This window comes from Zeus faber, assembly GCF_960531495.2.
Source record: "Zeus faber genome assembly, chromosome: 13".
Classification (NCBI taxonomy): Eukaryota; Metazoa; Chordata; class Actinopteri; order Zeiformes; family Zeidae; genus Zeus; species Zeus faber.
This window is the reverse complement of record NC_137198.1, coordinates 20,471,512-20,496,555: the sequence shown is the minus strand read 5'-3', so window position 1 is coordinate 20,496,555 and position 25,044 is coordinate 20,471,512. Positions and strand designations below refer to the sequence as shown.

Below are 25,044 nucleotides of genomic sequence, written 5' to 3'. Positions count from 1 at the left end.
AATGTTTCAATAAACAATTTAGAAGTTGCACACCCCATGACTTAGATCTGGCCTAAGATATACATGGCAAGGAACACCTTCTCCACGGTTATAGGCTACGGTTATAGGCTACGGTTATAAACCACCATAACTTTCCCAGTACGGGGTTATACCCATGCACCCGTCGTGTCCAAGGCAGGCCTCCAAAAAGGCAGCGCTGCCTCATTGCACCACATGGAGGATTCGGAAAATACCCGGCCCCCACACCACGCTAAGACCATGAGCGACCACACCGATCGCAGCGCTTTAAAGTTCTCGCTCCCCTGAACAACCCTGTCTCCTCACTTCCAGCGTTCTTTCCTTGTGCAAGGAGACTTGTTTCGGTTCTCATAATAATTTTTTGGCCTAATTTGATCAATAATGAAAACGTTTACTCCCTAAACAAGGGCAAGGAAGCATTAGGGGACGCAAAGACAGCAATGCAGTCCATCCGCTAAAAAGGTTTTTCTTGTCAGCTTTTCGAATATTTAAAAGAAACCTCGAATGGTGAGGTGAGTAGAGTGTCATGATGCTCTCAAGCGCTCGAGATAGAACTTTACTTTTTATTTTATCGCGGTCTTCACTTCGCTTCCATTCCGGTTTTTGACGTTTTGAAGCTCATCTATTTCCACGCTGTGTCATGATCTCCGACTTCTTCTACTTTCCCCTCCCTCTCCTTACCTGTCTCATTAATCCAACTCCATTCACCTGCGCACACAGCTGTTCCCGATCTGTATTCTAACCACTATATATGCCTCTCTCACCAGTCACCCATTGCCAGATTGTCTTCGATGCTTGCACCAGACTCTCCAGCGTTCTCCGGACTGATTCCCCGCTACCGACTCTGCCTCGCTCCGACCACGTATCGTGCCTGTCTTCCGTCCGCTCTACAAATAAAATACATTACCAAATATTCCTGCCTGTCTTTGTGCTGCAATTGGGTCCTAACCACACCTGTTACATGCTGTCCATCTCTGAAGCCCTGTGCTATATATGTCTAATTTTATGCATATGCACTTCAACTAAATTGGCCACTTTGAGTCCTCAACGTACCACGACACAACCAAGAACGTAAACACGCGCTGACTAACGAGACACAAATAAGGAACCGTGCATTTACACATGAGCACTGTTGTCATGGAAAAACCATGCCGGTGTTTTACTGGTCCAAACACATAGGTCTACTTCCAGATAAAATTCCATGTGACCGTCCAGTAGGCTCACTCACAGGCTATATTTGGAGGGATTCCAGGCTTCAGGTTAAATACCAGAGGCAGTGTGAGGCACACACACACACACTGTAACACTGTCCAAAAGGCTGTAGATTGTGTAATTTTGTGATATTCTTTGAGAGGAAATCACAACAATCTCTTCAAATCAAGGAGAGCAAACAGGAATAATTTGAAGATAAAAAGCAGCTGTAGGTGTCACGCCCACAGTTTCCTAGCCCCACAGGAGGAGCAGTCGATGTCTGTCTATGTCTATGTCTGTCTGTCTGTCTGTCTCTGGCCGTTTCTCAATATCAAGTACGCGAAGTCCGGACTTGGGGACTTGGTAGTTCAGACTTGGCAAGTTCAACTCGGGAGTCCCCCGGACCAATACCATTACCACTGCTTGGTGCGAAATGCATTCTGGGATACTTGGCTGTCCCAAGTTCACACAAGTCACCACCGATGCGTCCTCGATAAAATGGGCGGAGCAAGTCCACATCCGGGTATTTGGACTGGGCTTGGCTTGATGCGTACTTTGAATTGGAACAGTACTTGGAACAGTACTTGGACTGATGACGTTTCACAAGTCCACAAGAACACAAGTACAGACAAGAACACAAGTACAGACAAGAACACAAGTACAGACTGAGATTGAGAAAGGGCCTCTGTCTCTGTCTCTATGTTATTTGTCAGGGACAGGTTGTCCGACTCAAACTCCTTCCTGGTCCCGTGTGCCACTCCTCCCACCTGCTCTGCCCCACACACCTGAGGTCCATCATCCCATCGAGCCCGCAGTAGTTATTCCTCGGCTTTGCATCACCTCATCGCCAGATTGTCAGTTTGTCTAACCCATCCGTCCACCTGTGGTTCCCGGCACGCCTGGCCTCCTGTCTGAAACCTGGCTCTTTCTGTCCGCGCCATCCCTGTCAACGGGTGAACACCAAGGGAAAAACAAACTGCCCTGCCCTTTTTTTATTTTTTTATTTACACCATGTGTCAAGAAAGGTAAATCACAAAAAAAACCTTTTTTATTCAATTTTTATTTTGTTTTTAGAAAATGTATTTGCAGGCCAGATTCAACTCAAGGCCAATATATTATAAACCTGTGGTAGGTCACATTAATTGTCCATTTTTTCTCTTTTTATTTTTTTTGGATAGGGACAAAGTTTCTATTCAGAAAATGTATCATTTAGTACATTTTCCAAACTTTTGTAAATCTTCAGATTCTTTTTGTTTAGGACCATTTTTTTCAAATTGTATTACTTTATTTTGATTGCCTATTGTGATGTGTGCTACTGTAATGCCACGATTCCCTATCAATAAAGTTGAATAAAGTATATTTCTAATGAAATCTAAATTGTCTCGCGTACCAGATGTGGACCCCGGGTCAGTGGTTTGAAACCCCTGATCTAGAGCATGGGTGTTGAATGCAGGCTGTGGGAGTCTAATTCAGTCCATGCGACTATTTGAGTTTATCCTTATTTTCCCTCTAAGAAACATAACTTGTATCTCACTCTATGTCACACATGTCAAGGGTTGACCTGCTCAGCTGGAGATTAACCAACTTTATTAACTTTTTTTTTTTTTTTTTTTTAGCCCAAAAGAGCTTCAAGGGTAGGCCGCCGCAGTTACATGCACATGGATGCCACGACCTTCAACTCTGGCTCGGAACCCTAATCCGGCCTGTTTAGTCCAATCAGGCCCGTGACCTAAGATTGAGTGTCACCCCTGCTCTAGAGTCCTGGTTGAAGCTAGAGGACCTGGTTCAACTGGCTTTATGGCAACGGTGACATTTTGTCTTTAAGTTTCTGTGAAGGTTTTTAATGCAGCGGGAATGACTCCTTCACCCGGGTCAACTCTCTTAATCTCTGCAGTGCCCACTTCCTTTTTCCTCTGTATATCAATCCATAACTGTCAAAAGTGGCAGAAATGGCTGCGCCTATTTACATTATGAGCAGGTATTATTGACCTAACATGTGTGGAAAGTGCTGACAAATGCTTAAAGCACTTTTGTCAATATACCCACTGGATGAGTCACTCAACCTGTGGTGAGCTTTTGTACTGGAGACAGTTTATCCTCAACACCTGCTCCGCAAGGAACAATGAAGAGTTGAAAATAGAACTGGCATTAGAGCCCGTCTTATCCGAGAATTATGTGTGCAGAGGTGGCGCAGAAAGCAAATACTTTACAAACATACTTTGGATGAACTGAAACAAACACATCATTTTTTAATTAAAATGACGCGTCCAACTTTTTTTTTTTTTTCAGGGCGTCTGGCCAGGTTGCCTTTATATTCTCAAAACAGCCTTATATTCTCAAAACATAAAGTAAAATTGCATGGATTCATTTAGCATTGTGATTTTGAAATGAATTATTGATCTGATCAAAATCAGCAGCGACTAGAACAGAATCAGAAATATATCATTGTGTTAAATTATTTTATTTTACTATAAAAATAAATGAACATTTAATAAAAATATATATTATAAATAAATTATGTATTTTTTTGATAATCTTCCGATTATTTTGAAGTATTTGTGCACCCTACCTCAGCTCCCGACGCAGGAATCTTCCTGACGTCACGCTGACGTCAGCGACGTCACGACGTCGGACCAGCCGCTTGCCCCTTTTATTTCGCGCGTCACTGGGAATTGCCCTCAAACCCAAACGTCAACGTGCAATGCAACACATTTCATATCGCACTCCCAAACGGTATATGAAATAAACAAGTCCAAACATTTTAAAAGCTATTAAATATATATTTATATTTTAAGACTCACTGTGATCACGTCACGGTACCCGCGTCTCCTAGCAACTGGATACAACAAGCCCACATTGTGCGTGGCTGTGGTACAGAACATGCTAGGTGAAACTAGCAAGAAGAACAACTACGACGTTGATATTAGTAGAAGTACTTATAGGGAAAGAAACAACTGCTTTATAAAACAGAATTGAATGAAATGGTGAAGCAGACTATACAGATATTCGCTCGGCTGAAACCCACCAAGAAGACCACGTCGGTAAGTGGGCACAGTGCAACTTGCTGCGTTCGAGTGCGACTCGAAAATCTGTCATTCCGAGCCTACACCCCCCCCCCGAGCCCTGACGGGGTTCCATTTTCTCCGTTCGAGAAAACATGGACGTGTGTTCGTTCTGCAAACATGTTAATTCTGCATACTACAAAACGTGTGTCAACAAAAAAATATATAACACAACCACAGTGTTTAGATTGAAGTAAGACTTGTTTTCAGATTTAAAAAAAAAAAAATATATATATATATATATATATATATATATATATACATATATATATATATATCTTTTTCACCCCAGGATTCTGCGATTATCTCTGCAAACTCGGGCTCCAGCTCTCTGCTCCGAAATCGCGATTTGGAAATCCAATTTTAAATGGCCATTAAAGGTTTCCATTGCACCTTTTCAGTGATTTTCCGACTTTCAAAATGCAGCATCAGTTCACATTTAACCTATTCGTCACTTGTAGCGGTCAGGTGCGAAACACCTGGTTTTACTTAAAGGCGCAGTGTGTAGAATTTAGCGGCATCTAGCGGTGAGGTTGCAGATCGCAACCAACTGAATATCCCTCCCCAACATGGCGGCCTCCGTGAAGCGTACCCACTCCCTGTGTAGATAAAAAAAAAAAAAACGTCTCATTCTAAGGCAACAAAAACACGATTCTTATTGTCATGGTATTATGCACTAATTAAAACGTACTTGTGAATATTAAATTCCATTTCTGCCCCACCTGTTCCGTAAATTCTACACACTACATCTTAAATGGTGGTTCAATTACAATTGATTGGTTTATTATTATTATTTATTATCATTCTTCTCTAAAAAGATATAACTAAACTATATGTTGTACCTTGTCTTTCCTATTTAGTAAATCTATTGTATCTCTTTCAGTAGGGAACTAAATGTTTTCCAATCTTCTTTATCGTGTGCTCCTTCCTTTATGCCAGACACGTGCCGGTGCGCTTTCAATCAGAAGCATGGTTTATGTGTCCTCCTTTGAGTTTTAATAAGAAAAGTTATCTTGTGTCAATTAAATACCGAACAAGAGGCGCACAGTTCCTTTTCAGAACAGAATATTCGATTGTGATGATGAAACACGCTGAAATGTGCCGCACAGCCTACCTTATTTGTCTGAGGACAGCCAGCCATAGGAACAAATAACTGCATTTCACTGAGGTTTTTATTGGCACTTTGCCTCGAGCTGATACTCGCCAGCAAATTGCAATGCGGGCAGCGACCCCCCTGGGCTATTACTCAAAGCTCTGCGCACACTTTGAAACGACGCCTCAGCACAATGGCGGTTTAAGAAGGCTTTACCGCAAGGGGTAGTGGTGGTGAAACTCCACTCCCCTTTTTTCATCTGGGCCAGCATCGTCGGGCCCCCGGACCCCGGCGATGCGTGATCGCATCAGAATCTATCTGAAACATATGGCCGAACATATGTTGGAATTCCAAAAAGCGGCAGGTGGGAGGCTCTATATCGGCCAACCCTGCTTTCTTTGACTGTCTTCCATCGTCAGAGCTGGCGTGAAGGGATATTGGTTCGGTGTTCTGCAGTTTATTTTGCACCCCCTGAGGCATGAGTTTGGCCCTGGCGATTGGAGGGGAATTTGCAGAACTTGCCTACACAGTGCCTTTGATAATGATTTTCTCGTTCAGAGCTACCACCACAAATAGAAGTTTATCCATTATGGAGACTGAAATGAATCCATCCACTAATGCCCAACACTGTAATCGGGGCCTTGAACAATGCGTTGACCCCCATGTCAAGTCTGCCGTTCATTGGTTTCTCCAAATGATCTTCCCCAGTCAGATATTATTCATAGTCTCCAAACGTTCTATTTTGGTCAGTCAACACGCTCAGAAATTTCTACTAATGTGCGCCTGTATATTGTCCTACTTTTTGTCTCTTGTTTATAAAGTTGAACTGACTGAATCATCTCTCGCTCCCTCAGGTGTACTCTGTGGACAATGAGGAGCAAACAGGTGCCTCTCTGGAGTTCATGGTGCCCAAAGACCTGGCCGATGGCTTCGTCAACAACAAAAGGGAGACCTACAAATTCTGGTGACTTTTCCCAAAGCTGCCTCGTTGGTCGCACATTTTCTTCTATTTCCTTTGCCGCCACTGTCTCTAATCAGCTGGCTCAAATGGGAGAGTCAACGCCTAGCCAATTTCAATCGAAACCCTCCAGGTTCCGTACGTACTTTTCCCATGAATAATTTAGCCACCGAGTCTGTCATAGAGACGCTAGAACATCTGTTTGAGGCCGGTGGTAAAAGCTTCAGACTTTTATACTCACTGGGCAGGGCCGATGCCACGCTTCCAAAAGCCCTAAATTCACAGTTGGGGAGTCAGACAGCAGTGGACACAAGAGGGCCCTCGAAAAAACCACAGGGCCTTAAAAATAGCCCCCAGAGGTTCCCTTTCTGACTGTTTTATACGGTAGAAATAAAATTTCCACATTTAACAACCTTCTGGGGCAGATTGGCCTTCCATTCCATCTCTCATCCCTTTCCTCTGGGATACGACATGGCAGGGTGTGACCGCCTTTGAAGGCAGAATGACAAGACCGCTCCTCGTCCACTTAAGACGTAATGAGGCGCTGCTTTGTGTCCGTGTTCGGTGGTTATTGGTGTTTGCCGTTGGAAGTTGGAGATGAAAAGCGGCAAGGTATTTTTAGGCTACATACAATGTTTATAGCAAGCTAAGTTGAGGGTATGTTTTGGGAGTGTGGTGTATTATGTGAGGTTTTTATTTCCATTTATTTGTATTCTCTCTTGTCCCTACATGCTGTTGATTTTTTTCCCCTTTACAACCAGGTTTCAAAGCGTGTTTGATCAAAAGGTCCATCAAGAACAGATCTTCGAAAACATCGCCAAGCCGGTCGCAGACAAGTAATGTTGTTTGTAAAGAATAATAACTGCATCGAATTGTAGAGCATAGTAACATGTCATGACAAAAAGTGGATATGATATTCTCAAGTGCCTTTGGCCACACATATCACTTGTGCCTTGGGCACAAGTGATATTAGAGCTGCGCCCGGTCCCCCTCCTCCGTCAGTGTTGTGGTCCGGCCCGGCCACACATGTCGCCCGGTCCGGCTTTGTTGACGGGAAGACTGTAAAGCTCCCGCTCACTGTGAAGTGGAAGTCGGAGGGAGTCAGTGATTTTTGGCCGGCTCTCGACAGTAAAACCACTAAGTGGGCCGAGCTGGCGTACGGGGTGGCACACTCTTGCCATCTTAATGTGTGTAAGAAGATTTTTGGGCCACAACACAGCGCTGCTCCCACGGCCGCTCACTCATTTGTAGTGCAGCTGTAGCTCAGCGTGTCAGGCGATGGAGAGACCGCAGGGCCACGTCCCGGTCCGCTGGCCGGTGTAGGCTTCAGGCTCAGCGGGCCGAGTCGATGGCTTCTATTTATGCTTGTTGTGATTAATGTGGGTACGTTAACCAGTTCAATCACTTCAGCATGAAGCATCTGTGATGGGTCTGTGTTGGTTTACCAATCCTTATTGCCTATCTACCATGACCTTCAGACTTTAGAATGTTCGTTGCCCCCCCTTAACCTCTGACATCAGGGACAGACTTCCATGTGTATGTATTAAACTGAATCGCATGATGGTTTAAAAATAGTTTTATACTAATGGTCACTTTGGGACTGAGGTGATCAGTGCAATTCAGCAATTCATCCCATCGATTTAGGCTCATGCCCATCAAACAACACACACCGTTTTCTACACTCGCTCCATGAAATGAACTCCCATGGGGCCCCATTCACATAATGTGAGTAAAATCTGATTTAATCGTAAAGTCTAAGCAAACATTGTCTCAAACATTTTTCTTCGTGATCTGAATTCGTTTTTTTGGCCCGATCACAATGTATGTGTATTTGGAAACAAGCAGAAAGCCATTATGCTGATGTCTCATACTTAGAATATCTTATCCTTTATGCAAAATGTAAGATGTTTTTTTTTGTCTACCTAATAAGCTACTGAGTGTAACCATGGCAACAGAACTTGTTCAAAGTGATTTATAATGGTATGGTCAGGATCCAAAACCTCAGCAATGGTGTATCTGCTTCATCTGCTTTTATGTATCTCCTGCACTTAGTTAATCCTATCATGAGGGAAAAGCATCCTCAGATGGTTGCTCAGAATGATTTCTGGCTTTTTGCTGTGGCTTATTTCCACATGAGCCTCAGTTCTACATGTATTTTCTGGGGTTGCCAGAAAGTCTACCGATACATATCCACATGAAAAGGCATGTGAGTCCAGTGTAGGAAAAAATCATCTTTATTTCTGTCTTAGTACATACGAAGCATGCACAAAATCCAGGCATTCTGCATGTTCCAGGAATATAAAGTCGGATCTCAAGAGTAAAAGTAAGAATTAATTTGTAATTGAATGAGGCTCATGGTTCCCTGACAGAGCTTTACCCCATTCAGTGGTTAGTCTAAATTGGAGCTGGCTTCCCAATGGGGGCGGGCAGCGGCAAATAAAACACAGAGAATTAACTTGGAATTTCCTATGATCAAATGTTGGTTGTGTTGTTGTTATCTGGTGGAGGTTTTTCCTCTCCTCCGCCCCCGCACTCTGTCTTCCTTGACCAATTTAGCCGTGTGATCTCCTCAACTGGCCCCACGCCCCCCACAACAAGCACACACAGCCCAGATTCCACTTTTTGGGCTTCATTGGAGTTATTTGTGGAATCCCACAAGTGCTTTCACAAATTATTATTACTTTTATCTTTGCTATTACAGCGTGTATAAACCGCAGTCTTCTGAGACATCTAGATTGGCTGACTAAGGTCTGCGATGCCGTTGGCCTGACTCAGACAGGTTCACTGTCTCGGGTATTGAGTTGCCCCCTCAAAGTCCTCCTTTTGTCACAGTTGAAGTCTTTGTTGTGGTTGATGGTAGATATGAGGTTGGAGACTTGCAGTCATCTGTTGTCTATGTCTTTTCATATAAATTTGAGCCTGGTGTCTTTTGGTCTTTATTATGACTGAGTTGAATAGCTTAGGGGGCACTAGTCATTCTATCTAGCGATGACCAATGTGTACCAATAGAACGGATATGGCTTAGTCCTTCGCCAGGTCCTTGCACGCCCTGATGGATGCCCGTTTACAGAGTTCAGATGGAATGTTCTAAATTCCACAAGGTCTTAACCTTTTAAATCCAGTCCCACCACAGTAGCTGAAACACATGGGTGAGTAATTCTGTGTGTTCAGCTTCCATTCCTTGTGGAATATTCCTTTCGAAGAGAATGGAAGGAATAGGCCTGTCCTTATAGGCCACAACGGGTTTAGATTATGGAATACATTTTGGCTTGGGCTGAAGTTCACCATATTACACAAGACTCGTAACTGCCGTGTTTGTTTGGTTTCTGGGTGCCATTAATCTAGCATGTTTGTTTTAAGGAATCAGCAACAAATCCAAATTGGTCTGACAGACATTGATTTTCCCAAAGCCCCTGTTGTCAGGAAACATTTGGAATACGGTCTAGTCCACAATCATTTTTAATAGCAGCATTTTTTGTCAAAATTATGGGAAAGGGACACCCTCTCTCTCGCAGCTTGTGGCCTACCTCTGAAGATATTTGCTAACTTGTTTGAACAGCAGAGTCTGTCTCTGTTGTCTCTGCTGAAAGCATTGGTTTAGCAAACACCAGGCAGCTAAATTCTGGCAATTAATGGAGAACAGGTCGCTAATGGAGAAAGACTTTTCTCGATGATGCCCGGCTGTTGAGCCAGTCTGCATCGTGACCCCATTTCAGAAGGCTTACATCTGGAGTTGTACAGTAGGGGGCTTCCTTGTTAAACCTGTAGCTTGCCCTGACTGAGACACGGAACAGAGAAGTGGCTTGAAGAGAGGCATTTTAACGGTCCGCACTCACACGTGAGCCAAGCTTCAACTCAGCCCCAATCACCTCTCCTGAAGAATTCCCATAAAAGTCTACTGGCTGAACTTGCCCCGTACACAAACAAAATGCTTGAGTAACAAAGGTCTCCACTGTCCTCGACCAAGCCCTGGCAGTCTCCAGGAAGGCTGAGGTGTAAACAGGAACAAGCACTGGGAAACGCCCAGGCCTCAGTGGCCAGGCCCCGGCCGCATCATTAGCGCTGACATTCTACCAAACACTGCGTCTGTGTCTTCTCCTGCAACCTGCCAATCACTGCCTTGACTCATGCCAGATTAAGTGGCTGACCGACGGCGATCCGAGTCAGAATAACCCTCTGCCGTTCTCCTGAGCGGTCGTAATTTTTTATCCAAACTGACGTGGAGCTTTCTTTCCCCCTTCACCCTGTACAGTACATGCAGGGTATGGAATTGTACAGTGCAGGGCAAAGGAAACCCGCACACCGCTTAAAATACAGGGTTGGCCATTCCATTAGAAATAGCTGCAGGCCTGGACGCTCTTTAGCCCATTTATAAATCATCATGAAAAATATAGTGTCAAGATGACATCTTTCCTTGAAAATTGGCGAACCTGGCGAGGACAGCATGCCTTGCTCACATTGATCCCGGCTTGTGTGTCAGGGGCCGCTCTGTCATTTTAGCAATTGCTTTCTGGTTCTTTTCCAAATCTGAAGGAAAGGAGCGCCAACTTACCCTCGTATATTCAGTACCATTATTTTGGGCCGAGGGGGTGTCATTTCATTCACTTTCATTCAAAGAGAGCTCAGGTCCCATTAAAGACTGGGTTTTTGCAGCCGTGTGCATATGTGATGCCTAATTCAATGTCAAAACAAAGTCCTACAAGGCCTTGTCTTGTTTGACCGGGTATGGGCCCTTTCCTTCAATCAAGTCACTGAGCCTTTTGGTGTGAGACATTATAATGGACAGATATAATGATGATGTCAAGCGTCTTTTACTTCTGTGAAAAGAAAAAATGCTGTGGTCAGATTTGTGCACCCGATGGATCATTGGACTTTTCAAGAGAAGCCTATGAGTCAATGTGGTGGTTAGGGACGGTTCTTGACGGCTCTTATTGATATATTAAGCCAATATAATATAGATCCTGTGATATGGGACTAGAAATCTTCTGAGATTTTGGTTGTCGTTATATCGCAATATAGTGTAATGTTGTTTTTCCTTGTATTAAAAGCTGCATTACAGTAAAGTAAAGCAATTTTCTTAACTTGGTGGCTGGTTCCGGTTGCTCTAATCCATACCTCTGTTGGGTCATAATATCCACACTACAAATGATTGTTTCTCAAATACTTCTTTTATGTAAATATCTCATGACAGCACCCCTTGTAATCCCCAAAATATCATACAATTATTGAAATCCAGGTATTCGTCAGAAATATTGTGATATTTGCTTTTGTCAGTATAGCTTTACTATCTGTCCATCCTGCAATTGACATTAGGCCAGTGTACCCACTTTCAAATTCCTTTAGAAATTTGACCCAGACTTTTTTATGTGGAGAATATTTATGTTAACCTTCACGCTAACGGTTGGCTATGTCATCAGAACATGTACTCTGCTAAGTTAAACAGGATAACTTGACACATGCGCGCTCCCTCCCTGGTCTCTTTGTGGTTCCGAAAGCCACTTATACTTTATAGTCATGCAGCAGCTGCAGCAGAGAACTTGTAGTGTCTGTTACCGTAGTGACTCACTTCCTGACATTTGCAATTACTAAACTGCATCACTTTCCGCATATAAATTTGATTTCCCATCCAGTGCATTAATACTGAGAATTGGCAATTCCAAAGCGATACATATACTGCGCTATTATACCTTGGATACATATATCACTGTGAACATTGAAGCAATACTTGATGCATACCATTGTTTGTGTCACATACTTTGTGTGTTTATGTGCGGTCAGTGTGTTGGATGGCTACAACGGCACCATCTTTGCCTACGGCCAGACGGCCAGCGGAAAAACCTTCACTATCACGGGCGGGGCGGAGCGCTACAGCGACCGCGGGATCATCCCTCGTACCCTCTCCTACCTGTACGAGCGGTTCAGCCAGGTCAGCAGCACTCGCCTAATTTTCACACCACTTTCTAACTACTACTCGTACTACTTATTACTACTACTACTTCTACTGCTGTTGCTACTCTTTCAACTGTTGCGACAACTAATAACAGTACTGAGTGTTTGTTTATATGAAGTATTTAAGAAAATGATTACAGCAGCCTACTTCCCTCCAGCGTTCATACAGCTTTGGACATGTTTTGGTTGCTGAGTGAAAATTCAAAAATGTTGCAACTCTCTCCCCTCATAGAAACGGCTGCATTTCCTGACTGCTGCAAATGTTGATCTTTTTTTCAAATCTACTTCAAGCACTTACAATTGGTTGTTTTCCCTCCACATACTATTCTGTGGTTAGTCTAAAATAACCCAACAAAACAGCAAAAATGGCCTAAAAAAACTGACTTTTTGAGTAATGGGGGACCACAGGGCAGTTCGGAGAAGTAGGCAGAGTGTTAACCCTCTAATAAACAGGCTTTTTGGTGTCAGCATGAAAGTATGCACGTCGGTAAAATTTGTCAGTCATCAGTTTGAAATATCTAATAGCTGATCACAATGATCACATAATCGCCCGATGGCAATTATTTGGCAGATCATTTTGGAAAATCCTTAAGATTGCACAATCCTTATGTTTTCATCCAAATTACAGGGGAATTTGAAGCCAATGTGGAGAAATGTTGCAAAAGATAAAATGCGGTGCATTTCCGACGGTTGAATTGCGAAAAAATTAACTGCCTGCCCAAATTTTAAGTTATTCTAAGTTCATTCAGGTGGATTTTACACTATGATAGTAACATGAAATGAACAAAAAGTACAACAATGATTTTGTTAATCACAATTATATGTATGACAATCATCAACTCTGTGATCCTGACCGACTTTAAACTGAAGATTGAAGGTTGTCAACCCTACATCCAACCTACACTATTTACTGTACTCTTGATACTATTTGCATGTGGCCCTCTGGGATTGAATGGGGGACACTTTTGACAGCCATTGTAATGTACTTGATTTGTTGTGACACAGAACAGCAGCATGGTGTACACCACCCACATCTCCTACCTGGAGATCTACAACGAGGTGGGCTACGACCTTCTGGACCCCCGCCACGAAGCGTCTCACTTGGAGGACCTGCCGTCAGTATTTCTTCCTTCTAGTCCCATCCAGATATTATCGAGTGACGTAACCCATTGATTCCATGAGATGGGTTTGGATGTTTAATAACAAAGAATTTATTATTAAAAGGAACAGTAGTCTTTTGAAAAAGATATAAAACAACATATTCACTTTGAATAACATTTTCCCATCTAGTATGTTAATAATGAATTTTAAATCAGTTTAGCTCGGCAAACATGTTGGCAGATTATTGTGTTTTATAGACTTCATTATATGTTGTGGACCCAAATGGCACTGCTTTCATGGAATGACTCAGTCAACAGCGCTGCCTATTTTACCTCCACCATGACATCAGAACTCATTATACTGGTCATTTATACTCATGCTGTTGGGTTGAAAATGAAGAATCAGCATCTGGCTCGATTGTTTCCCCCTCTAAACTCGTTGTGGCTTCGGCCCTCGCCCTATTCTTGAACGGCCATTTGTCACGCTGGCGCGGGAGTCACTGTGTGGGGAAACATGGAGACTCCATTTCTGGTATTTACCGTCCTGCCGCGAGCTGCCAGCTGACATAATGAGCCCGACATGACGACTGACATAATGAACCCGCGGGGCAGCCGCCACCTGTGGTCAGTCGACCCGGGGGGGCGGAGGCTACCTGGGAGTGTACCTGCCGTTTCCATCTCTGTTAATCTTTGTCTCTTGAGATGGTTGCCTTTTGGCCTTTCTTTTTTCAGATTTTTGTTTTTTATCAAAGAATCAATTTTTTTTCACATTTTGTCATTTAATATCCATGTTAAACTTCCCAGTAAACACACAGTATGTTTCCACCTCAGGCGCAAAGCCAAATTTTTTATCATCCATTACAAATGTATTACTCCGGACGGGGTGGAAAATGTCATCCTAAAATGGAACACAAAAAATATACTCAGGGTAAAATTCACAAAATAAACAATAAACAGATTAATAAGATAAACAAACATATATATATATATATATATTTAAACATATGTATATGTAAGTATATGTGTGTGTGTGTATGTATGTATGTATGTATGTGTATATATATATATAGTTTTTTCTTATGGTTTCTGTCCTTTTCCAAAATTCACTGTGCATACAGCTGAATATACATTTTAAATGTTGCTGCCACAGCAGGAATTGGTCTTTTTTCACCCTCGACATTTGTATCCATTACTTTCCTACAGTACTATGCAAGTTCTAAAGTTGCTTCTCTCCTTCTCACAACGGATTGAGCTGGAGGTTTAAATACCCGCAAATGACAGTATTCTGGAAATAGACGGTGCCCGTTGTTGACCATGTCGTGGTCACGCTCGCTGATTCGAGGAGAAGCCATGGCACTGACAAATCTGCCTTTCGCCGTCTGTCGCCTTCTCCCTCCTTCCCTCTCTCGCTCGCTCTCTCTCTTTCACTTTCTCTATCGCTCTCTTTCTCTCACTCCATTTCTATTGGAATATGAATTTGTCTTCTTGGCCGAGTACATTTTCATTTTCTACGAATCGAATGGGTGGATTGCTGCTGCGTTAAAAAAAATATTTAAAAAAAGTTCTGGACAGTTTGAAAAAAATTGCCAAATATACAAAGAATTGCTCAAAATAAAGAGCAAAAATAGCCAATTATACAGAAACAAGATGCGTTTTTTTGCACCGGATAAATTATAGGTGTTTTTGTATATACTGTAAGGTATAATTATTCATATGTTATTACAATGTTATCTTCCCGCTATCTTTCCACTACAGCGCTGAGGCCCAAAGTGAACCAAGTGACGAGTTAAAACCCGCGTTGTGCCAAACAGCTTCGGACTTCGATCGTCCTCCCCATTGATAAAAAAAAACCCGCCTACAATGCATGCGGTTGAGCGTGTTTTCCATCCATATTCCCCCGTCCGCAGGGGCCGCGTACACGCCTTCGAAGCTGGGAGGTCTGGCTTGACTTGACATATGGCAGCATCACACCGCGATGTGTGTTTTTTTTTTTTTTGCTTGTTTGTTTTTTTGTTGTTTTTAACTCTCGGTTACTGCCAATTTAGTCCGCCCAGCCACAAAAGTTTCCCCTTCGGTACCAGCACGGGACTCATGTTGTGCGACACCCATAATAATATTTTAAAATGAGTTGAGAAAATAGAAATGCATCGCTTTTCAAACCCTTTTAGACTTTTTGTTCATGATCAACACAATATGTAGATGAGGAGGTTACGATGATGGAAATATTGATACCATCAGGTGAGATTGGATTCATTTTGCTACCAATGTGTAAAGGCTGGATTATGTTTCACCGTCTGCATGGTGCACCGCTGTCGTCCCGAGACGTTTGCATTTACAGCACTGAACCACAATGTACAGGAACCAAAAGTTATGCAGATAGAAATTATAGAACTCATTAATTCGCAAGTCATGTTTCTATCTGCTCCGTTTAGGTTTTCCGTTTCGAACCTGCCTCCCGACAGGAAGTTGGACAATTCAGCCAATCGCCTTGGTTGACGTGCAGGGCTGCACAATGTGTTGTTGACATTTGGTAGGGGGGACTTACGCCGATGCCCTGCATAGAGAGGCGGAAGCATAATCGAGCCTAAATCCTCGCAGTTGGCCCTGAATGACTCCTGGGTGGAGCATCTCCACCAGGAGTCATTCTGTCACTTCCCACAGTGGCATCGTGGAAATCACATGGCAGCGTCCTATCAGACCAACAAATCTGGTGTCTGTTCCAGACTTTACAAGCTCTCATCCCGTAATTCTTTTTTGAAGTCAGCCCCGTCTATTTTCAGGTTCTGATCCCACAGATTGTGTGTGTGTGTGTGTGTGTGTGTGTGTGTGTGTGTGTGTGTGTGTGTGTGTGTGTGTGTGTGTGTGTGTGTGTGTGTGTGTGTGTGTGTGTGTGTGTGTGTGTGTGTGTGTGTGTGTGTGTGTGCGCGCGCGCGCGCGCCGAGCCTAGCCCACACCGCGACTTGCAGATGTGGTTTGTTTGGATTTAGGCCCGTGGGGAGGCCAAGGCAAGTGGGAGGAAAATAGATTATATAACATAATGACTTTGTTTTAAGAATAGCTAAAACATTGTGTCACGATCTGAGTTTCGAACCACAATCAGAATCCATTTATTGTCCCGTACATTTTCATGTACAGGGGATTTGTCCTGGTAATAGTTGGTGCATTGTAGTGCAAAGGACAACGAGCATAAAAAAAGAACTGGTTGACCAATCAAATGGTCGGCTGATTATAGGAGCGATATTTGTGCATTTTGAGATGATCGGCATCGGCCGATGCCTGCGCTTACGAGGCCGATAAACAAAAAATGTCTGCAGACTAGTGTTCTATACATAGTGTGTTGTCTACATATTGATTCTGAATATTTAAATCGGTTTCAATACAAATCTTCCCCACCATGGATATACCGGTAGCAGCTGCTCTTCCTTGCTCTCTCTTCTCTCTGGCAGCGAGTTGACACACACACACCGCCTCCTCTCACTCAATCCGCTGTCTTCACTCCGTCTCATTCGCTTCGGTTTGTTATGGTGTTAGCTCATTAGAGATGACAAATGCAGAGCCTCCACGACCGGTTATGAAAGAAAACAGCAGGGGTGCTTTGTGGAAATACTTTGCATTTGAGGCATAGAGTTTTTTTGCCTGCTCCAGACTGCACTGCACCCTGCGTGCGTTCCCGTGGCGGTTCTCCTGTGTTCTTATTTTTGTGTAATTTGTATGAAACACAATTTTTTTGAACACAACCAAGTTAAGGGACGGTCCCGTTCTGTCCTGTTTAAAAACAAAAACCAGTGTGTCCCACAGCGTCACATTCTCTCCCCGTTGCTTTCCATTTCTATGGGATGGGATTTAGTAAAAACTGGATGTTTTGGGTAAATACTTTACTTGTAAATAAAATAATCCTGCACTTCTGTAATAGAGGGACTATTTCCCGACCAGACTTTAATATGATGCCGTTTATTATATTTATATAAAATATTTTATCGTATATAATTATTTATTTTTCATTCATACTAATTTGTTTTTTGTTTTTTTTACAAGCGCAGTTTTTTGATAGTCTGTGGACATTTATTTTGTTGATAAATGTTTTATTTAAATATATATTATAAACATATAAATAAAACATAACATTGGAGTTAGCAATTTTGTGTCTCGTTTGCTATTATTAATAAATTGTTGTATTTTATCAGATTCAAAAAAAAAAACCAACAACATGATATGGGCATTATGCTGTATATCGGCCACCGGCCACCCTGTTCTCTAAATATCGGCATCGGCCATTTACAAACCCATATCTGTCGTCCACTAATGTATGCAGATTATTCAAAATGCACCAGAAAAATTACCAAAGAGGCTATGGCTGAGACCGAGTGGTAGTAAGGATGCAGGTATTGACTGTGTATTACTATAGTTGTATACTGTATTTCTGTACCTACTATTACTAGTTCTACTACTACTACTACTACTACTACTAATAATAATAATAACAATAATAGAAATGCTAAGTATACAACAATGTGGACATAAAGGATGGATTAGTTCAGCTTATTACACTGTTATTACAGTATATTACGCAGCTGATGCACAGGTTGTAGTGTGTGTGTGTGTGTGACTGTGTCTGTTGGGATAATACACTTCATTGTTTGATTTGATCTCTAAATCCTGATAAGTAATCATTTTCTTTCATTTTCAGCAAGGTATCAATAATGGAAGACCAAGACCAGAACGTTCACCTGAGGAACCTGTCGCTGCAGCAGTCGACCAATGAGGAGGAAGCTCTCAATCTCCTCTTCCTGGGGGACACCAATCGAATGATCGCAGAGGTATGAAGGAGGAAACGCACTGATTGTCATCCACAGACACCCCCATCCTCCCATCACTTTTAAAAAATGTGCAGAAATGTATGACCAGTCCCAGGGAAAGTGTTGCAACCATGCAACCCAAAAACTACCTTTCTTGACATGTTGGTCGTGTTGTTTTTGTGCCACTGTGGTCTTTTTGGCACATGTTTCCCCCAGAGTGGAAACCAGCATTCCCACTTTTAATTTTGTATTTACGCTGTGGCGGTTGTTTTACACGCTCAGATACCCTTGACTCCCCACGCTGATGAGACGTCTGCGCTGCTCCGCACTCTGAGGTCTGGAACGGGGGGAGCCAACCTCACCTTGTTTACTTTGGTTTCCACTCGGTTTTGTTTGTCAGTAAATAACAGGGAGGGGAGTCACTGGTCTTTAGTCACGGAACTGGCTTTTACTTTTGATGAAGTTAGCTGGAGGTAAGACGATCTTGAGGGCAATGTGAACGAGAAGTTGGAATCCGCTCTGAGCTTTTCAGAGGGAATTGGAGTACAGCAATGAAAGGTTTGATCGTTTGTTTTTTTTTTTCCGATTCCTCTCGACGGGGCACTGCGAAAAGAGTCGTTTGATTTTCTCAATTCTGTCACAGTTATTAAGTCAGTCACGTTCAATATGAATTGCACCAAATGCCTTGGCCCGTTTCGTTATTTTCAGTTTGTGAGTGGAAGGTTCACTCTTTTGGCGGACTCCCGACTCCTGGGTCATTTGAAACATGTGTTCGCTAAGAACGACTCGTTGGTGAGTCTCACATCGCCCACTGCTGTCAAGCCCAGTTTTCTGAGAACAGCACACTGACGCTTGTTGTATTAGACTATTGACAAAGGGCTCAAGGAGCTGCACAGGACAGCGGGGAGTCCGTGAAAATCCACCCACGCATGGATGTATGTCATCGCCTCCTCAAAAGGGACCCGCATCTGTACCGGAGGGTCTCTCCCTGCGAACAAAGAGGCCGTCACCTCTCTCCGTTCTCCAGAGAGGCCAGCACCGTCCTCGAACTCCTGGATCCATGTAGACCTTCTATCAATCGCACATTGATACAACCGGGGTCTTCTTTTGCTTGGACATATGGATGGGAGATGAGACATCCATCCACACCGCTCTCCAAAGTCCATGAGCTCATTTTTCGCCCAGAGGCTCTGGCGACCTCCGCCCCCTCTTGTTTTATTGGAGGGGATATTGAATGCGCCCCTCGCCCCGTCAACCCCATCCCCCCCTCCCCAACCTCACCTTCCCTTCGGCCGCACCAGGAAACGTTTCCTCTCATCTGGATCTTTCTTTGCCCCGTTCCCTCCCCTCCATCCATTCTTCACCTTTGCCTGGACCACATGTGAACAGTCTGTTTTCCTCACGCATCCTATCCTATCTACCCCGGAGCCTGGTTTGGGGTTTGAGGTATGGGTGCTCCGATCAAGATTATTGGGACCGACCACCGATCGCTGGAAGCCATATCGGCTGATACCGATAACCCATCCCAGGGTCTCTCGTAGCCTCCTATATTCATTTAACTGTTCACAACAACTTCACAACATTCCAAATTAATTATTAAAATTAAAAGATGAGAAAGTATCATGAATTGACAACTGTTTATTTATTGGTAGCAGCATGTTCAACATATTGCAACATCTCTCTTCGAGACACAACTCAAAAATAGCAGCTGAGAGATTAACAGTATAGCTTTCCTGTGGAATAAACAACATCATCATCTGCGATGATGTTGGGCCGATGATGTCGCCGCCACCAGGTTCCCCATCATCTTCCTCCGACGATTCAACATACATAGCATGCAAGGAGCCATCTCGTGGTGGGGACTCTATGCCACTCGGTGCCAAACTCGCCTCACCATTCTGCTGCTCCGGTCCAGCGCCGTCAGGATGTCAGAACGCAGCCCACGTATCTGTGGCTTGAGTACGTCGGGGAAATATCTGGCTTTAATTCCGTAATAAGAAAAACAAAACTATTCAACTTATTTAATGCATTTCGTAGATTATGCTTAACTCTTGTTTGATCACACACGTGCACACACACACACCCACAGGAAAGTGAGAAATGTGTTAATGAGGTTTTCTCACCTCGGATCGAGGACTGCAGCAGTGGTCTACAGGGGCTCAGATTCAATGTCCCGGAATCTCCTCTCGATCTCTTCCAACAATGTGGCTTTCGACGGTTTCACACCACGGCCAGTCTCCGCTGTTTTCTCAAGAAGACGAGTGAAAGCTCTGATGGATGGTGGAACATCTGCAGGCCAAGCAGTTGATGAGCAGATCTGTTGTTTAGCTCTTCAAAGGGGGGGAGCGGGGAAAATCATATTTACCACCAATTTCCACTGGCTGCCGGTGAGCATGGAGGGTCAGCCATCGTCAGCTCCCTAAGCAGACAGGGCACGTGACTGTTCCAGTCGACTCTGGACTCTCACAGAGCTCACTCGACCACGGCGAGCTGGAGGGTACGCGCCATGCACGGGACGCCGGGTAAATCCATCCCCCGCGGCCTTTTTCCACATCCCTGGCATTATCCCTTAGAGTAATGTGCGCCTTTCCCTTCGGGGTTCCCCATGCTCGGAACATGTCGCTGAATGCGGCAGCGAGTGTGTGACCCGGAGAACTCTTGAGAAGGCAGAACAACTCTGTAGCTTGAAGTTTTGATCATTAAACTGCGCAGGCTCAACACAGACATGCACTCAAACCCCGAATGTCACTTGAGAAAATTGAAGTGTTGTTGTCCTTCATAAGGCCGTCGATATGTGTTTATACCGTTCAGTAGAACTGTGGCAGGCAAACATCAGTGAAACCCCTGGCAGAGTGTAGCGTGGATCCAAGTGGGACATGAGTCGTCTGACACCTTCGTATTCCACAACACACAGAGGCTGGTGATCAAGTCATATGAATTCCATTAGTTTAGCTGATATTTCCTTTGGTTTCTTGCTGTCCTTGCTGTGGGGTTTCTGCCGTTGCAACGTCTCTGTGACCGACAGCTGAGTGAGTGGGGGTTGAGTTGCTCATTTGAATGGGTAACAAGGTATTTCCTCAGATCACACCTTGTAAATTGCAAATGAATTGTTTTTCTTTTCAGACACCTAGTAGAAATGCTGGACCGGTGAAGCCATTTTAGCTGCGCGCATACCCGGCTGTATGGGCGGGCCCCGGGGGCCATTCCTGCCCATCCAGGAAGCAGAGCGGAGACCCGGTTCTTCCAAAGAACCGGGTCTCCGCCGAGGCCGAGGCCAAATACTTAGTATTTGGAGGTCAAGTCCTCACTGCGACCCCCAGTGAATAAAGCCCTTTTATATAAAGTGAGAAAATTCTTTTTTCTGTCTCTTGCATGAACCTTTTTACTGTATAAAAAAATACATCTGAATATCAACTTCAGCATTTCAAAGCCGCCCCCATCTGTTTACCGCTCGCTGGCCACATGTGGTTACGGCTTTGATCGTCTAACCAGCCGCAGTAAGCAAAAAACAAGAACCAAAGGAAACAGGTTTTTGTTGTTTGACTACGGAAAGCAGCTCAAACAATAATAATTCACATTTTACACCACATGTATGTTTTATTTTCCTGTTGACCAAGCACCATAGGGCATCAAGTATAATAACCTCGCTGTCTTAACAAAACCTTGTCTCACAAAAGTAAGATTCCAGATGATAAAGATGATAAAGAATCGTAAAATTCCAAAAATATAGCGCGATCAAGGGACATTGGTTTCAGCTCGTCTTCGCCCACTCCATGAATTGAAAAAAAATGCGGCTTGCAGAGGGATTGCAGAAGGAACGAGGAATAGGAGGAGTGGGCGTGTCTCTGGGGTGTGAGTGATGTCAAAGTGCATCTTTTTAGGCACTCTGACATCCCGCATCAGGTTGGGGCTGGAATGAGTCACTGGGGGGAAAATGGAAAGATGAGAACATTTCTGCCCCGTTTCTTTCTGGCTTCATGACACTAATCCAAGCACCAGTAATGAAGTTCCCTTTACCTTCCCTAATGCCCATCCCTCTCCCCAAGACCCCCATGAACCAGGCGTCCACACGATCGCACTGTATCTTCACCGTGCACCTGTGCGGGCGGGAGCCGGGCTCCGCCACCGTGCGGCGCTCCAAACTCCACCTTGTGGACCTGGCCGGCTCTGAGAGGGTCGGCAAGGCTGGGGTGGGAGGACATCACTTCACCGAGGCCAAGTACATCAACCTCTCCCTGCACTACCTGGAACAGGTAGCCACACCAGGACAATCTAGCAATAAACCAACTTCTATCGATTTAATTGATTGAAACATTGATGCACTGATTCACTGTATGAATCACTATCACAAAAGAAATCCATAGAAAAACAGAAATCTGATGCATCTCTTTATTCGTGCCTTGACACAAGTACTTCATTTACTTTATAGTTTTAGTGCATTATTATTCGTGTGTTATCATTAAGCCTATATGCTTATCAAATAGTTTTGGCCTATTTACGACTCATTTGTTCATTCCATTTGAAAAGGTGGAAGCATATTTTAAAATGGAATATATGCAAAATATGGCTAAATTAAGTAACTTAAGGAAAATTGTAAAATGTGTGTGCTGACTAGTGACTCAATTCGGTGTGGTCCTTAAATAAGTTCCTCCTCCATCACATTTGGTACCTTTTGGCTCGATTTCGCTTTGGCGTGAATAATAACTTCATTTTCATGAACGTTAATCTCACAATATGAGCTGACCCATAGTGACCCATCGTCTCTCAGGCATTTCATCCTGACGTTTCATAAGCCTCCTCCAGCCTCTATCTTTTGCCTTTTATTAAAACGCCTCTTCGTTTTCACGGCCCTCTCTCTCTCTCTCCCTTCGCCCCCCTCTTCCATTCCCTCTGCTGCTTACAGGTGATTATCGCCCTGTCAGAGAAGAACCGCAGTCACATTCCCTACAGGAACTCCATGATGACCTCGGTGCTGAGGGACAGCCTGGGGGGCAACTGCATGACCACCATGATCGCCACCATCTCCCTGGACAGGAGGGACGTCGATGTGAGGCTTTCTGGGAAAACGCAATAACAGACCGAGAGGAACAGAGCTGAAGGGCTAAACAAACCCCTTCCCTTCACTGCTTGATAGCTCTGTTACACAACAGCCGGAGATAAGCGTGTTTTCATTTTGAACGAAATGACAACAAAATGGTTGCCCTAAGCCATTGTCCGGAATGATGTCCTGATTTCTATAGCTCTCTAAAGTACAAAAGTTCATCCTGATTCTTCTCCGTTGTGGTGGGAATATTTTTTTTTCCTTTTTGTATAAAGCAAACAAGTTACCAAGAAGCCTTTTAGAATAGGATTTGCCAATTTTGCAGAAAGATACCATCTATTGGAAGCAAAGAGACACTGTAGTCTGGTCAAAATTATAAGGATGACCTCAACAAGTGACTTATGTTGATTTTAAGATATTTTTGTGATTTTCTTAACTTCACCCCACCACATTTTTATTTATTATATTTAATATTATTATTATTATTATTATTTATTTTTTTTTTTTAATTTTTTTTATTAGAGGTCAAGCCCTTATAATTAAACAAACAAAAAAAACAATTAATCAAAATGAGTCTATTAGAGTAAAAACCACATTATTCTTGGGGGATTTCCTCCTACTACTACTGGTTTAGAGTTACGATGCCCAAGCATCGCAATGTTATTTTTTATATCATTATTCTTCTTGGCATTTTTCGGGCTAAAAGTGTCTGGAACACGACAACCACTGCAGCTACGGACAAGGTTGAGGTGTTCTAGTGACAGTGTTCTAGTCCTGTGGTTTCAAGTTTCGTCCATGTCGATCTACATTTGGAGCAAAAAGTAGTGAGAAACCGATTAAATTAGACTGGAGGTCCCCGAACATTCGTGCATTGCTCACACGCCAAGGTGGAGTGACATGAGTTTGTGGAGTAAGACGCTTTTTAGAATCATCATCCAATTTGGTATAAATGTGCAGGTTGTGGTTACGAACGTCGCAACTTGCGAGCTACGTAGTCTCCATCGCTCTGTAGTGGTTGCAAACCGTGTGTGTGTTTGTGAATGTGTGTGTGAGCGTGTGTGTGTGTATGTGTGCGTGTATCGTCTTACCTGCTTGACATCGGCTGGGCTTTTCTTTTGGATATTTTATAACTTTTGCCCTTTTTGTAAATTTAAACGCATTCTGTTGGAATCCAACCCGGTGCCGTGTCCCTTCTTATTTTGCAGCATTCAAAACATGTAAAGTTTGTGTGTCGTAACACACAAAGGATTCCAAAACAGTCCAAAATATATTTCGTGTTCCATGTGTGTCCTCACACATGGAGTTCGCTTGCAGCTCCAGAGCAACGGGTCCGAATCGCGTCCGTTTTTTATTTTAGTCCCAAAAGTTAAAAAAGTTGATTAATTGTCTCTGAGGGATATGCGTTGTTTAATCTGTTTGAATGGAACCGTGTTGTTGGGAACCTCCACACGGAGTAATTTCCTTCCACAGAGACACCGTGAGGCAGGACTCTGTGCACTACAAGGTAGTAGACACCCACCTTCTAATTTTCAGGATAAATTAATAATGCAACAAGTGTATTGACTGGTATGAGTAATTCTGCGTGTCACCAGGACTCTGAAAACATGCGTCACCGCTTCAAGAGTTGAAGATGTTTCAAGATGTTTTATTTGTCACATACATATACATACAAGCATACATATACTACTCACAAAAGGTTATTATATATATATATATATATATATATATATATATATATATATATATATATATATATATATATATATATATATACACACACCAGATATTCGGCTTTCGGGTGAAATTTCAGGATGAACCTAAAATGCACTATAACCT

The 25,044-nt window shown here is 43.3% G+C and overlaps 1 protein-coding gene across 1 annotated transcript in view; it reads left to right on the top strand.

Moving 5' to 3' along the window:
• Positions 1 to 4,190: 4,190 nt before the first annotated feature.
• kif6 (kinesin family member 6) overlaps positions 4,191 to 25,044 on the top strand; it is a gene marked incomplete at both ends in the record, with an annotated part of 71,538 nt that continues 50,684 nt past the window's right edge. Inside the window, 8 exons of the mRNA XM_080012060.1 lie at positions 4,191 to 4,250; positions 6,219 to 6,328; positions 7,084 to 7,158; positions 12,101 to 12,248; positions 13,277 to 13,386; positions 18,059 to 18,188; positions 22,214 to 22,420; positions 23,071 to 23,214. Of these exons, the coding sequence (XP_079868186.1) occupies positions 4,191 to 4,250; positions 6,219 to 6,328; positions 7,084 to 7,158; positions 12,101 to 12,248; positions 13,277 to 13,386; positions 18,059 to 18,188; positions 22,214 to 22,420; positions 23,071 to 23,214 (984 nt within the window). The remainder of the gene's footprint in view (positions 4,251 to 6,218; positions 6,329 to 7,083; positions 7,159 to 12,100; positions 12,249 to 13,276; positions 13,387 to 18,058; positions 18,189 to 22,213; positions 22,421 to 23,070; positions 23,215 to 25,044) is intronic.